This window comes from Eschrichtius robustus, chromosome 13 (assembly GCF_028021215.1).
Source record: "Eschrichtius robustus isolate mEscRob2 chromosome 13, mEscRob2.pri, whole genome shotgun sequence".
Lineage (NCBI taxonomy): Eukaryota > Metazoa > Chordata > Mammalia > Artiodactyla > Eschrichtiidae > Eschrichtius > Eschrichtius robustus.
Genome location: NC_090836.1, coordinates 4,845,256 through 4,862,150, shown reverse-complemented (window position 1 = coordinate 4,862,150; position 16,895 = coordinate 4,845,256). Strand labels below are relative to the sequence as shown.

The 16,895-nt window shown below is 41.0% G+C and overlaps 1 protein-coding gene across 2 annotated transcripts in view; it reads right to left on the bottom strand.

Annotated features, from left to right (window-relative positions):
- Positions 1-16,895, bottom strand: part of RAD51AP1 (RAD51 associated protein 1) — an 85,029-nt gene that overhangs the window by 30,757 nt on the left and 37,377 nt on the right. Inside the window, exon 12 of one of the 2 annotated variants that reach the window (XM_068560911.1) lies at positions 12,369-12,398. The exons of the other annotated variant lie outside the window; for it this stretch is intronic. Within the exon in view, the coding sequence (XP_068417012.1) occupies positions 12,369-12,398 (30 nt within the window). The remainder of the gene's footprint in view (positions 1-12,368; positions 12,399-16,895) is intronic. 2 annotated transcript variants of the gene reach the window in all.

The following is a 16,895-nucleotide window of genomic DNA, read 5'->3' as shown; positions in this document are numbered from 1 at the left end:
GTATTCATTCTTAACAGACTGAGCACATCCTCGTGCCGGGCAGGGTGCTAAGCACAGATCACGTGGTTCAGTGGTTTTCAAATTTGCCTGAAGAACTTTTAAAATACAGACTCTCACACCTGACCCCAGACTCCCTGGTGGTGGGGCCCAGAAACCTCTATTTTTTATAAAGCTCCCCAAGGGAGTTCTGTGCAGCCAGCTTGGGGAGCCACAGTCTAATGCAATCCCCAACTTTGGAATTAATCTCTCCCACCACTGAACTTGGTTTTCCTTTATGCCATTGATGTTCACATATCTTCCTAATTTTGTATGAATTCTTATCTCCTCCCAACAAGATTCTGTGGCAACACACATCAGGCCCTCCGCCATATGCCAGCCCTCAGGAGTGGTCCCTCTGGCTGGTTAACCTAGGGGCCTCCACAGTGGCCAGCCTGTGTCAGTTTCCATGCCATCATCATAAGAGCCTGCACTGGGCTGGGACCACCTCCAGAGCCGATCTTGGATTTGATGAGTGTCTTGGGCTGGGGCTGGGGTCCTCGCTGACCATCATCTCCTTTGCTGGGGTAGCAGGATTCCCTGTAAGCTGCGTCTAATGAAGGCTGCTTCTTTGTATGTCACAGGGAAGAGCCTTAGTTACAAATCTAGACTGTCAACACACGCTGACTGCAGCAAGCACAACCCTCTCACTGGCAGTAGGGAATGTAAGAACGTTCCTACAAACTGGCAAATTGTCACTTATGATTTCTTACCATGAGCGGCATGATTTTGTGAGAATGAAGATATCTCTTTTTCTTTCTTTTTTTTTTTTTTTGGCTGAACCACGCAGCTTACGGGATCTTAATTCCCTGACCAGGGATCGAACCCGTGCCCCCTGAACGGGTGGAAGCGCAGAGTCCTACACTGGACCACCAGGGAATTCCCTGAAGATATCTCTTTAAGACTCTGCCCACTATATCCCTAGTTCAGGCACCTACTGCAATTGTCTCCTAAGCAGTTTCCCTGCCCCTCCCCATCCATCCTCTACTGCCTAAGCGTCCTCAGAAATTAAACATGACCATCTGATCTTATTGCTACATGGCTTAAATCTCCTCAGCGACTTCCCGGGGCATAGAAGTCCTGGCGTGCAAAACCCTCCCAGCCTCAGCCTTTGTCCTTTGAGCTCTAGGAATTATGAATGACTTGCAGTTTTCAAACACCACGCTGTTTCACTTCTCAAAACCTTGACTCCTGCTCTGCTTCTGCTTGGAATGTTCTCCCTCACCCACGCGTTGCCACTTCCTCCACTCCAAGCCCCTGTCGTGCACCTGGTGAACTGCCCACATTTGAACCCCAGCCAAGGTGGCGCTTCTCAACTGAAGCGTCTGTAACCATCCCCTCTTGCATTTGTAGCCCTCCCACTACCCCATGCTTTGTACTCGCTCCTAGAATAGCGCCTGCAAAGGTTTGTTGCACGAGGTTGTTTTACATCTGCCTTCTTCTGCCGGACTGTAAGACTCTAATAAAAGATCCCCTAGCCTAACATGGTAACTCACGTACAGCAGGCACTTAAATATTTGCTTCAGGAAGAAGGAAAGGAGGAAGGGAAAGACGGGAAGGAGGGAAAGTAAAACTGAGGGAGCAGGAAGCCCTCGCACTTGTCCTCAAAGGTTTGAGCTGCCCTTGAGACAGCTGAGCCCTGACGTACGCATCCCCTCGTGGACCCAGCCCATCTTTCCCAGCGGAGCCACATTCCCACTCCAGGAGCCTTCCACTGCCACCAAGGACCACTGCTCCCTGCTTCCTGCACTGCCTCTAGGAAGGAAAGTCTCCTAATCAACTAATTCACACCAGAGAACCCCTGTCCATACCCCTCTCAAAGGCAATAGCAATTTCATTCTTAGAAAAGGAAGTGCTTTGTTCTAAATAAGTGAATCCCTACTCAAGGAAGACTTTCCAGCACTGGGGAAATAGATGAAAGAAATGGTTCATTTTAGGAAAGAAGGGCTGACGTGTGACTTCTACATGGGAATGGAGGAAAGATGTCACACAGAATGGTGACATCTCCAATCCTCGGTCCTGCATCAGAGACTTCTCCCTGGCGAACTCTGCCTTCCCCTCCCTCTTCTGCTTTCTCATCATGCCAACCCCCCTTCCCCAGCATGCACAGTTTACCCAGGGGTTGCGGGGAGCACACTTCCTGCCCTCTCACTCTGAGAGCCAAAGCATAACGGACTTGGTCCCTACGTGGGGCTGGTTAGAGCTCATCCTGTTACCTTGGACAGAATCCGGGATGTCCTGTCTGTAAAGTTCAGGGAGAAAGCAGCTGGAGCCTCAGCTGGGTCCCCTGAGCTGAGGTCATCAGCCTTTTCAGAAAGGCACACCCCCATCAAACAACCCCGCCTGGGTCATACCTCGCTGGCTATTTCTCTGTTTTCCTAATTGGCTCCTCCTTACCTCTTCCTCCCTCTCCCTTAAAAAAAAAAGAGTCCCCGCATACCTGTCCAGGTTGGTTGGGCAGATGAAGCTCAAGTTCTGTGATATCAAATCACTGCCCCTCCTTGCGGGCTCCACAATCCCTTCTCAGAGGCCAAAACAACGAAGAGTTCAAAACAGATGTGCTGATGCAGGGAGAGGGTGTTCCAGGGAGAGAGAGGAGAAGTCCCCGGGGATTCTCTACGGAACACAACAAGTTCCAGGATTCCACCCAGCGGAGCACCGCGCAGAGGCTCAGGGAACACGGGAGGTGCCTGGATCATCCCCAGCTAAGGCATCAAGCTACTGTCGCCGCTCAGACCTCCGGCAAATCACAGCACCACTCCCTCCGCAGCTCCCAGCAAAGGTCTGCCCTTAAAGCCCCTGTGTGTGCACGAGGAAGCCCAGGATGCCCAGGCGGAGGCGAGCGGCCCCGGATCACACCCACAGCCCAGGCTAGACTCCAGAGCCCCGCAAGCAGAGCAAATATGGCCAGACACCTGGGAGCACCAGGGCTTCACTGCACCGACGCAGGGTCCTCCCTGGGGTCCTGCCCACCAGGCTACGCGCTGGTGAAGGTGGAAGAAGATCATAGCCATCCTCAGGGCTTGAGGGAAGGGCAAGAGCACAAGCCTGAAAGCCCAAGGGCTTGGAGCCGTTCTCAATGAACAGCTTTCGGGGAGACACTTCCCCTTCTGGACCTCTAGACATGAGCTTGGAAAATCACGGTGCTGGAAGCCCCTTAGGGAATCTGTAGTCAAACGCTCTCATTTTACAGATGGAGAAAGAGGCTCAGAAGATAATCCGAGTGACTTGTCCAAGATAACATGTAGCAAACTTGAGTCTAGAATCTCTGCTCCCTGCTGCCTTTTTACTGTATCATGCTGTCATCAGCTGGTCTCCTCTGACCTCTTTTGTGTTCTGCCTCCAAACTGGGTGGGAGGGATTATAAAGCACTTCCCCTCCAAAGGTCTCTAAATAAAAATAAGATCGTGCTTTTATTCTGATGGCGCCTGGATATAGTTGACAATAGATAGAAACACTCAGAAACCAATTGTTTATTCTGTAAACTAGACACTAAATTCACTATAATATAAAGTGGATTTATGCATCACGTAGGAGGGTTAGAACAGATGATTTCTGAGGCTGTATTCCCGTTGATTCCAATTTATTCTTTTTTGCAAACATCATTCCTTCTGCCTGAAACGCCCTCCCTCTAGCTCACCATGCAATCTCCTTGCATAACTCCAGGGGGCGTCACTCAGTCTGAAAAAAATGTGAATGATGAGCCCTGTAACTATGCCACTTGATGGGGCTGTAGCTGACTGGCAAATCAGTGAAGCATGCCATTGTACTTGGGCATTAGCCAATGACTTAAGGAAACTTTCTCTAGGCTCCCAGAGAACTTTGTTTCTGCCTTAGTGAGTACAATTATCATGCCTATAGTCACCTGTCTATTTACGTGTTTAGGTCCCCACTAGACTCTATATACTGGGCAATAAGGGATGTATATTGTTTACTTTTGTATCCCAGCACCAAGGACAACACTTGGCCCAAAGTTTGCTCCCAGTAAACATTTGTGAGATGATTCATGAAAGGGTTAACTAGTCAAGGGTCTTCAAGGCTTCACGGGATAGAAAAAAGCACGCGGTCTTTGGAGTCAGACAGACTCTGACTAGAATTCTTGTTCTGCTGCTTGCTAGTTGTGTGACCTTGGCACCTCATCTACCTACTCTCAGGCTCAGTTTCCTTTTCTGTAAAACAGACGGTAACCTCACAGTTCCAAAAAAAAGTCATAAAATATATGATGAAACAAGGTACTGAGTGAGAACTAGCAGAAACTATAGATACCAGAATCAGATTCCCACCCCCTCAAAAAATCCAAATATTGGAATTATTAGGTAAAAATTATAAAATGATAATGCATAAAATGCTTAAAGAAATAAAAGAGACTGAAAATGTAAGTAAACTGTAAGATACCACACAGATAACCAGACTTAGAAATGAACAAATCAGAACTTTCAGAAATAAAAATATATAAAAATTGAAACTTAAAACTCAATGAATGGGCTTAATAAAAGATTATGCATAGATAGTCAAAGAAAGAATTAGTGAACTGGAAGAGACAGGTTTGAAGAAATTATCCAGCAAGCAGCACAGAGAGACAAAGAGATGAAAAAATATGTTCAGAGAAGAGATACATGGAAGACAGAGTGAGGTCTAACATATAGCTAATTAGATTTTTTGAAAGACAGGAAGAATATGGCAGACATAAAGACAAAATGGCCCAGAAAATTCTTCAGAACTGATGAAAATTATAAAAATGTTAGAAAACATATTTGTATTTTTATGACTTTGGAGTAGGGAATGATTTCTTAAACAAGACAAAAGTGCATACCATACATTTACATACTTTTAATTAAGGACTTCTGTTCATCTAAAGACAATATAGGTATAAAGACAAGCCAAGGTTATAGAAAGGTTGCAGGCTACAAGCTTAGCATACAAAAGTCAATTGCTTTCCTATTTGCCAGCGATATACAATTGGAATTTGAAATTTAAAGAACACCATGTACATTAGCACCCCAAGAAACTGGAATATTTAGGTATAAGTCTAACAAAATATGTGCAAGACCTATATGAGAAAAATGATGAAACTCTGATGGAAGAAATCAAAGAAGATCTAAATAAACGGAGAGATTTTCCAGGTTCATGAAGAGGAAGACTCAATATAATTAAGATATTCTCACTAAAAATTATGAAACATTGATGAAAGAAATTGAAGAAGACAAATAAATGGGGAGATATTCTGTGCTCATGGACTGGATGTATTAATACTATTAAAATGTCCACACTACCCAAAGCAACCTACAGATTTAATGCAATTCCTATCAAAATTCCAATGGTATTTTTCACAGAAATAGAACAAATAATCCTAAAACTTGCATGGAACCACAAAAGTTTCCAAATAGACAAAATAATCTTGAAAAAGAAGAGCAAAGCTGGAGGCATCACATTTCCTGATTTCAAACTATATTATAAAGCTACAGTAACCAAGAGTATGTTATTGCCATAAAAAAAAACAACAACCCACTGTTCAATGGAACAGAATAGAGTGTCCAGAAATAAACTCACATATATATGGTCAGTTGATTTATGACAAGGGAGCCAAGAATATACAATAGGGAAAGGATAGTCTATTCGATAAATGGTGTTGAGAAAATGAGAGAGCCACATGCAAAAGAATGAACCTGGACCACTGTCTTATACCATGTACAAAAATCAACTTAAGATAGATTAAAGATTTGAATGTAACTATAAAATTTAAAACCTGAAACCATAAAACTCCTAGAAGAAAATATAGGAGGTAAGAGACTTGACATTGGTCTTGGCAATGATTTTTTTTAATTTGATAACAAAAGCAAAGGCAACAAAGGCAAAAATAAACAAGTTGGACTACATCAAACTAAAACGCTTCTGAATAGCTAAGGAAACCATCAACAAAATGAAAGTAGAAAATATCTGCAAATCATATATCTGATAAGGGGTTAAGATCCAAAATATGTAAAGAACTTACACAGCTCAACATTAAAAAAACACAAGCAACCCTATTAAAAAATGGGCAGAGGATCAGAAAAGATATTTTTCCAAAGAAGACATACAAGTGGCCAACAGGCGCGTGAAAAGATGTTCAACATCACTAATCATCAGGGAGATGAATCAAAACCACAGTATGATATTATCTCCCACCTGTTAGAATTATCAAAAAGCCATTGGCGAAGATGTGAAAAAAAGGAAACCCTTGTGCACTGTTTTTGGGAATACAAATTGGTGCAGCCGCTATGGAAAATAGTATGGAGATTGCTCAAAAAAAAAAAAAAAAAATTAAAGACAGAGCTACCATACAATCCAGCAATTTCACTTCTGAGTATTTATCCAAAGAAAACTAAATGACTATCTCAAAAAGATATCTGTACCCCCATGTTCTTTGCAGTATTATTTACAATAGTCAAGACATGGAAAAAACCTAAGGGTCCATCAGTGGATTAACAGATGAAGAAAATGTGATAGATAAATAGATAAGTATAACTCAACTATAAGAAAGGAAGGAAATCCTGTCATCTGCGACAACATGGATGGACCTTGATGGCATTACGCCAAGTGAAGTAAGTCAGAGAAAGACAAATACTCAGTTAGCTCAATTATATCTCAGTTATGTGCAGAATCCTTAAAAAAAAAAACCATACACATGCAAACTCATTGATACAGAGGACAGATTGGTGGTTGCCAGAGGTGGGGGGGGTCCAGGGTGGATGAAATGGGTGAAGGGGGTCAAAGGTTCAAACTTCCAGTTATAAGATAAATAAGTCCTGGGGATACAATGTATAGCATGGTGACTATAGTTAAAATACTGTATTGCATATTTGAAAGTTGTCAAGAGAGTAGATCTTAAAAGTTCTCATCACAAGAAAAAAAATTGTCATTATGTGCAGTAATGGATGTTAAGTAAACTTATTATGGTAATCATTTTGCAGCATATACATGTATCAAATCATTATGTTGTACACCTAAAATTAATACAATGTTACATGTCATTTATATCTCCCTTTTTGAAGAAAGATGTTGGTTCTTCCCAACTTGATCTATATACTCAGTGCCATCCCGATCAAAATCCCATCAAGTTAGTGTGTGGATATTGACAAACTTATTCTAAAGTTCATATGGAAAGGCAAAAAACCCAGAATAGCCAACACAGTACTGAAAAGTAACAAAGTTGGAGGAGTGACACTACCTAACATCAAGACTTACTATAAAGCTACAGTAATCAAGACCATGTGGTATTGAAGAAAGAATAGACAAATAGATTAGTGGAACAGATAGAGGGCCCATAAACATCAACAGACCCACATAAATAAAATCAACTAATCATTGACAAAGGAGCAAAGATAATTCAATGGGGAAAGGAGTGTCTTCGACAAATGGTGCTGGAACAACTGCACGTCCACATGCATTAAAAAAGAGTCTAGGCGTTCCTCCTCATTAGGGAGGATGCCCAAACCCTTCCTCTCTGGTGTGTTATCTCTGCTTTGCTCTGTTTTAACTAAAGAAACTGTTTCTCTGTGAGCTCTCCCACATGTTGTGCTGTGTCTCTAATAATAAACTTTGTACCTGTTCTTACAGTTTTTGCCTCCTTGAAACAAGCTTGCTTTCAAGCAGGGGTAAGAGTCAGGGAAACTTTGCTTCTAGCCTCTAGCCCTTGCTGGTCTAGTAGCTAGGATTCCTGGTTTTCATCCAGGCTATCCAGGTTCGATTCCTCAGCAGGGAGCTAAGATCTTGCTTCAGGCCATCATTCACTGCTGTCTCTCCGAGATCATGAGCATGTCTTTCTCCTGAGTGTTCTTAAGTCAGAACCAGCTCAGCTACTTACTAATGGGGTACTCCAAGATGAAGAGGAGCTGAACTCCACCCAGATAAGACACCACATAGTTCTCGTTCTTGAGGTCAAGGAGACCTTCCCAACCATACATGCGCAGAAAGGCTTCTTGGAGGTCGAAAAGGGAGTGATGTCACCCAACCCATAGGCCTCTTCGCTAGAATCCATCTCGGCTAAGAGATATGCTCGCATACATGGGAGGACCCTGAGATAAACCAAATACGGACTCAGAACCAGGCAAAGCAAGATGATTGGCCAAAGGAAACCTGGAAGAAATGCCCCATATAAGTGATTCAAACTACCACGAGGGCACGACTCTCTCGCTGAGCCCACCTGTGTGTCTATCCACACGTACTCTTTTTTCCTCCTAAGAAACACTTTACTTGTTTTGCTAAAAAAAAAAAAAAAAAAGAAAGAGTCTAGGACTTCCCTGGTGGTACAGTGGTTAAGAATCTGCCTGCCAACGCAGGGGACACGGGTTCAGTCCCTGGTCCAGGAAGATCCTACATGCTGCAGAGCAACTAAGCCCGTGCTCCACAACTACAGAGCCTGCAGTCTAGAGCCTGTGAGCCACAACTACTGAGCCTGCGTGTCGCAACTACTGAAGCCCACGTGCCTAGAGCCTATGCTCCACAGCAAGAGAAGCCACCGCAATGAGAAGCCCGCACGCCGCAAATGAAGAGTAGTCCCCGCTCACCGCAACTAGAGAAAGCCTGTGCACAGCAACAAAGACCCAACGCAGCCATAAATAAATAAATAAATAATATATATATATTTTAAAAAGTCTATACACAGACCTTATACCTCTCATAAAAATTAACTCAAAATGGATCATAGACTGAAATGCAAAATGCCAAATTATAAAACTTCTGGAAGATATATTGGAGAAAATCTGGGCAACCTTGGGGTTGGTAATTAAAAGCACGATAATGAAAGAAAAAATTGATAAGTTGGATTTCATTAAACTTAGAAGTTCTCTGAAAAAGACACTGTTAAGAGAATAAAAAGACAAACCACAGACAGGGAGAAAACATGCAAAACACATATCTATAAAGGACTTGTACCTAAAATATACAAAGAAGTCTTGAAACTCATCAACAAAAAAGAAATCCAATCCAACAAGATATATACAAGATCTATATTAGGAAACTTATAAAGCTCTAATGAATGAAATTAAAGACTAAATAAATGGAGAGCTATTCCATTTTCGTGAACAGAAAAACTCAATATTGTCAAGATGTCAACTCTTCCCAACTTGATCTATAGATTCAATGCAATCGCAATGAAAAGTCCAGCAAGATATTTTAAAGATGTTGATAAACTGATTCTAAAGTTTATATGAAGAGGCAAAGATCCAGAATAGCTGACACAATATTGAAGAAGAACAAAGTTGGAGAACTGATACAACCTGACTTCAAAGCTTACTATAAAGCTACAGGAATCAAGAGTCGTGGTACTAGCAAAAAAAATCGACAAACAGATCAATGGAACGGAAGAGAGAGCCCAGAAATAGGCCCACATAAACACAGTCAACTGATCTTTGACAAAAGAGCAAAGGCAATACAATGAACCAAAGGTAGTCTCTTTAATAAATGATGCCAGAACTACTGGACATGCATCCACATGCAAAAAAATGAGTCTAGACACAAACCTTATACACTTCAGAAAAATTAACTCAGAACGGATCACAGACCTAAATGTAAAACACAAAACTCTAAAACCCCTAGAAGATAACATAGGAGAATGCCTAGATAGCCTTGGGTATGGTGATGACTTTTTAGTTACAAGACCAAAGTATGAACCATGGAAGAAATATTGATAAGCTGGACTTCATGAAAACGAAAAACATCTGCCCTGTAAAAAAACAATCTCAAAAGAATGAGAACACAAGCCACAGACCTGGAGAAAATGTTTGCAAAAGACACATCTGATAAAGGACTGTTATCCAAAACATACAAAGAACTCTTAAAACTCAACAATAAGAAAGCAAACAACCTGACTAAAAAAATGGGCCCAAGACCTTAACAGACACCTCACCAGAGAAGATACACAGATGGCAAATAAGCACATGAAAAAATGCTCCACGTTATGTGTCATGAGGAAAATGCAATTTAAAACAACAATGAAGTACCACTATACACCTATCAGAATAACCAAAACCTGGAACACTGACAACACCAACTGCTGGTGAGAATGTGGAGCAACAGGAACTCTTACTCATTGCTGGTGGGAATGCAAGAGGGTACAGCCGTTTTGGGAGACACTTCGGCAGTTTCTTACAAAACTAAACATACTCTTACCATACAGTCCAGCAACAGCGCTGCTTGATATCTACCAAAGGAATTTCAACTTACGTCCACACAAAAACTTGCAAATGGATGTTTACAGCACTTTTATTAATTGTCAAAACCTGAAAGCAACCAAGGTGTCCTTCAGAAGGCAAATGAATAAACTGTAGTACATCTAGACAACAGAATATTATTCAGCAGTGAGCTGTCAAGCCACAAAAAGAGATGGAGGAACCTTAAATGCATATTACTAAATGAAAGAAGCCAGTCTGAAAAGGCTCTATACTATATGGAATTCTGGAAAAGGCAAAACCACAGAGACAGTAAAAAGAATGGTTACCAGGGTTTTAGGGGAAGGAGGGATAATTCGGTGGAGTACGGGGCACTCTTAGGTCAGTGAAACTATCCTGTGTGATATTGTAATGGTGGATACATCGTTTGTCAAAACCAAAAAACTGTGCAACACGAAGAGTGAACCCTCATGTAAACTACAGACTTTAGTTAATAATAACATGTCAATATTGGTCCACCAATTGTAACAACCGTACACTAATGCAAGACGTTAATAACAGGAGGAGCTGTGGGGGGTGAGTAGAACTGCTCTAAAAAATAAAGTACGTAAGACACAGGCAAGTCAACAACCTGGAGAAGGTATTGGCTGCACATTTAACCGGCAAAGGATTAGTCAATACTTTGAATAGTTTATACTTATTTGTCAATGAATATATGAACATATTATTTCTATTTTATGTACCTGTTTTATATAATATATAAATAGGCTACAAACCAGTAAGAAAAAGACAACACAAAAGAAAAATTTAAGCGAAAACAGGCATGGCCAGGCACTCCACAGAAGAGGAAACACAAATGGCCAACACACATGAAAAGAGGTTCAATCTCATTATTGATCATCAACATGCAAAGTAAAATACAAGAAAATATTGTCACCCGTCTACTAAATTGGCAAAATAAGAAGCCACACAATATCAAGTGATGAAAAGGATGTGGACCAACTGGAACTCATATACCCTGCTGGGGGCAAAGTGCACTGATACCAATGTTGTAGAAAACAGCTGGCCTCTTCTGGTAAGCCTAGGCATTCACATACCCTGGTACCCAGCAATCCCCTCCTTAGTGCACACTCTAGAAACCCCTGCACATATGCACCAGGAGACATGCACCATTTTTAAGGGGAAAAACACAAGGAAAAAACCACACGTGTATCAACTGTAAAACTGATAGGAAGTGTGATACACCCATACAATTGAATATGGCAGTGAAACTGATTCATAAACATGTTCCCGAGAACAGTGGTGATAATTCACAGTATCTAAAGGGCACAGGCACTGATCAGTCAGCGTGGAGGCCTGATCAATCCAAGTGAAAGCCAGCCAAATGCTGTACAATGTATGCTAGCTTAGTACTGAGCATACAAAGTGAGCTACAACAAAAAACTGAACAGTATGATTCTATATATATAAAAAACAAAGACATGCAAAATTAAACAATACATGCTTTAAGAGTTTTAGAAAAGCAATGGAATAATAAATGTAAAACTCAAGAGAGTGGTTATCTCAGAGGGGTCAATGAACAGGGTGAAATAAGAGGGGGAGGCACACACAGGGGCCGTCTTTCTTAAACTGTGTTGGATACACACAAGGGTGCCCATTGTATTATTATTCTTTCTACCTTACACATATCCTTAAATATTCTTTTATATACACTCAACATTTAATGATAAAAAAAACTTTTAAAAGCATGAATGAACTACAGAATAAAATCTGAATTCTGATTTCAGCCTTTATTAGAAGAATTACTTTATTAGGTAACTTGCTGAAACTCTTTGGGTCTCAGTTTCCTCCTCTGTAAAATGAGGGTGCTGACGCCCTCAATGTTGCTGAAAGGAGCAAATGTAGAAAACTAAACACATATAGGGGCGGGGGCTGTATTTCTAACATGGCCTCATCCCACCTCCAATGTCAAACAGACGGACTCTAATTTTCACGGCCTGAAGACACTTTCAACAGGAGTTATCTACTCGCTCCGATTAATTCTGGTACGCAGAGACATGCCCGCATGCCTGCTTGCCCCAGGTCCTTGTCACACCAGCGGAAGGTAAACTCAAGTCTCTGTCTTCCTCTCCCTCCAAATTGAGAGCACAGATGGGAATGCAGAACAAAGGAACTGGTACTTACTACGGAGATCTCAGAAGGAAGAGTGGGGCTCTAGGAGAAAATGGGAAAAAGCATGTAAGCGCTCTCCTTCAGAACCCCAAATCCACCCAAACACAGAGATTATATTGCATTACATGCCGATTTTTCATTGAGCCACCAATTCTACATTGGCTCAAAATGTTTTAATGTTTTAGTTCTGTGGTCATAAATTCTTCTAGCCAGAGCCTTCCATTTGCATTTAAGAGCTGAATTCGTTCCATAGATAATAGTATATCACACCAAAACTTAGACAATACTGGTAATTGAAGTTTCTGCTTTTCATTCTCTCTACAGTTATAACTGACTGTGGATTCAATTCCTTTGCAATACCAAATGGTCAGATTTTATGTTTTTCCTATGGAGTACTGATGAGATGCAGAAATAAGAGCGATGCATGGCCTTCAGGTGCCCTCTTCTACTGCGGGAGATGCATTAATAAGCCTGTCTCCTATGGGAAACCCCTTTCTAGTAAATAGAGGGAAGGAAAGAAGGTAAAAGCAGCCAGTGTTTATTGGGCTTAAATATCTGCCAGCCAGCAAGCTCAACTTCTCTTATCTCACTTAATCCCACCGGAATCAGGAGATGTAGGAATAACTATTCCACTGTCACAACCAGCAAACAGTTAGAGACTTAGTCTACAAGGGTCTCATAGATTTAAACGGACATCAGTCCCCACATGATAGAAAAGAACGTTAAAAAATAATTGTCCGTGACCCCTGCAGATTCTGATTTCAGTGGTCTTTAAAATCTCCCCGGTGATTTTAAATGTATGACCAAGGTTGAGAACCACTGATATAGTTCAGCCTCATCTCTTTACCAATGAGGAAGATGAGAGCTGGTCATTACCATTCTCACTATTTGACCAGACCATCTGGCCTTTCTACAAAGAATCCCAATTTGAAGCCGCATGAGAAGTTTGTTTTTTGGTTTTTGTCTGTTTTGTTCTCCACTGTAACCCCAGCACCTAGAACAATGCTTGAGTTGAGCAGGCACTCAATAAATATCTGAATAAATATTTCCCTGATTTCTGTTCCACAAGTACACACTAAGTGTTAATCTGTGTCAGGCACTGTCCAAGATTCTGGGGATTCAGCACTGAACCAGACCAAGAATATCTTTCTTTTTCAAATTAATTAATTAATTTTTTTTGGCTGCGCTCGGTATTCATTGCTGCATGAGGGCTTTCTTTAGTTGCAGCAAGCAGGGGCTACTCCTTGTTGCGGCGCGTGGGCTTCTCATTGTGGTGGCTTCTCTTGCTGCGGAGCAAGGGCTTTAGGCGCACGGGCTTCAGTAGGTGCAGCACGCGGGCTCAGTAGTTGTCGCCCCTGGGCCCTAGAGCGCTGGGCTTCAGTAGTTGTGGTGTGCGGGCTCAGTAGTTGCGGCCCATTGGCTTAGTTTCTCCGCGGCATGTGGGATCTTCCCGGACCAGGGATTGAACCCATGTCCCCTGCATTGGCAGGCGGATTCTTAACCACTGGACAACCAGGGAAGTCCCAGACCAAGAATATCTTTTCTGTTACGGAGCTTCCATTCAAGAGTGGCACAATCCAAAAAAATAAAATGCAAGCCGTGTGTGAAATTTTAAATTTTCTAGTAGCCACATTTTAAAAGTAAAAAAAAAAAAAAAAAAAAGTGAAATTAATTTTAATAATATATTTTATCTAACACAATACATTCAGAATACTATTTGAACACGTAGTCAATATAAAATCTTTACAATGTTACCAAGGTATTAATTAACATAAAATTCACCCAATTATAAGAAATTGTCAATAAGGTATTTCACATTCATTTCTCACACCAAGTCTTTGAAACCTGGTGTGTATTTTTCAGGTAGAGCGCACCTCGTTTCGAAGTAGTCCATGTCAAGGGCTCCAGAGCCTCATGTGGCCAGTGGCTGCCCTATTGGACAATGCTGTTCTAGAGGATGAGGCAGGCCACAAACAAGTAAACAAGCAAATACATAACGTAATTAGAAAGGGTGGTGAGGGAAGACCTGTCTAAGGAGGTGGTATTCACCAGCTGAATGATTTAAAGGATGGAAGAGAAAGAACAAGTGCCTGCTCTCCCAATACTCAAAATAGAAAATGTGTCTTTGGCACACTTGTGGGGATACTTTGTGGCACCTACTCATTAACTGTCAGGGAAATTGTAAAGAAATATCCAAAGTTAGCAGAGCTCCCTTGCCCAGCCCTCTCCCAAGTTTGTCCCCTGGGATGGCCTCACCTGAGACCCTGGAGTTCTGGGTCTCCTCCAGTCCCAGAAGTGGCTGCAAGGCTGTTTTCTTTGAACAGAGTTGCAGAAGAGCCAAACAGCCTCCAGCTTCCTAGCTGAGGCCCAGAGAGGGTATGATTCCCCTCCAGCAGTCAGAATAAACTAACCCAAGAGCATTTTCCCGAAGGGCACAGGGACCCTGTGTTATCGAGAGGCACTGTGAGAGTTCTGCGACCTTTGCCAGCTAAGCTGAAAGGACGGTACCAAAGACACAGGACTCTCCGCAAAGATCTCTCAGCAGCAGAGGACTCTTTACTATTTTACCACACTGTAGTCAAATGAATGGGCGTATTTTTAAAAGAATTATATATTACTATCTAGAGGGCACCCGTTTCTCAAAGCCAGATGAAATCAATTTTTAAAAAAAATGTTATTGGAGTATAGTTGATTTACAACGTTGTGTTAGTTTCTGGTGTACAGTAAAGTGATTCTGTTACACATATACATATATTCATTCTTTTTCATATTCTCTTCTCATATAGGTTAGCACAGAATATTGAGTAGAGCTCCCTGTGCTATACAGTAGGTAGGTCCTTGTTGGTTATCTGTCTTATATACAGTAGTGTGTGTATGGTCATTCCAAGCTCCTGATTTATCCCTCCCCCCAACATTGTCTAAAATCAATTATTAAAAATCACATTTTAAAAACTCCCTTAGCTGAAATACTCTCAAGATCCACATTTAAGATACTTAAATATTTAATTATTATTATAAACATTACCTTTATAACACAATATTAAATATCATGAAATAAATATAAATTATTATTAATTTATTTAAATATATAAACTTTTTTTCCCAACACTTGTTTGGGGTGCTGTTAGGCTGAGATCCATAGCTCTCTCATCCTCAGTGGTATTTTTTTTTTCAGGTGAAGAGATTCTAATTATTTTCATCCTCCCATTAATTTCATGCACTGAAGACAGTTATTGATTTGTTTGCATTTCCCTAAGTTGAATAGAATAGATTCAACCGGATGAGAATTCCACTGGGGAAAATGAACAGATGGTGAGAAGACATTTATTTAGGGCCCATCAGAATAATCACCAATGTAAAGACAATAGTTATAAGTTTAAATAGTATTTTTTAATGATGCCGTCAATTTGTGGATTGGCAAATTACAACATACATGAATTTATCTTGAATGTGATTTTTAAATGTTATTTTTGATTGAAACTGCAGCAGAATTTTCTTTCCTTAAAACTAATTTAAATAAATATGTAAAGGAACACATAACGAAGTTGGCATTACTCAACAAAGAGGCATGTGACAGACTGGTTAAGAATATGGGTTTGTATTCTGTCCTCCACTCACTCGTTTATGGCCATGGGCTAGTTAACTTCACCTGAATCTCAGTTTCTCCATCTGTAAAATGGGGATAATAATAGTACTGGACTTTAAGGTTCCTGTGAGAGTCATCTAAACACTCAGTAAAGGTGAGTTCAAGGAGCTAAAACAAAAAATGTAAATTGCAAAACTTGTGACGATTTTGCCAAAGTAAAATCAGACCAAGACCATTCGGTTTGCATAATATTTTAAAATTTGAACAGAATGTTATCTTCATTACATTATCATGTTTTGCTGTAGATTTACTATTTCAAATATTTTAGATTAATTTTTGTTTTATCGAAGGAAATGTTTTAGACATTCATACATTTTTGCAAATTTATAAATTGCAAAATGTTTTTTGTCGTATGTGGTAATAGCAGGGATAGGGATGGGGAACAGTGGACTTTGCATTAGGGTATAGTTTTATGAGTTATAATCCTGAGGGGGGAGAATGCCAGGTTTAAATCCGGAAAACTGCTTGGAGGAGGTGACCTAAAAGTAATAAGGAGGTAGTGAGTGACCTATGGGGAGGAGAATTTCACCAGGCCTTGGGTAGGCTGCTGGACTCTGGTCCACCCACTCAGTGATGCAGGCAGGATTCAGAAAGTCAAACCTGAATGCTCTGGGCTAAAGTTGGTTGCAAATTTTTCAGAACAAAGATCCCAGACAATATGACCTTTTGTGATGGTTACGAAATCCATACTGAAGGCATTAGATTAAAAAATACAGCTGATTTAGAAGTTGACCTGATAGTTGGTAGTCACAATGTCACCGCATCACAATATTACCTTCAGTGCCGTGGCATTTTGCTAGTTTTTGAGGCAGAGTAAAAAGAAAAACACCGTGTTCGTGTTAGAAAAAAAGAAACAGAAATGTTTCTGGAAATGTTCTTGGATACTTGATCGA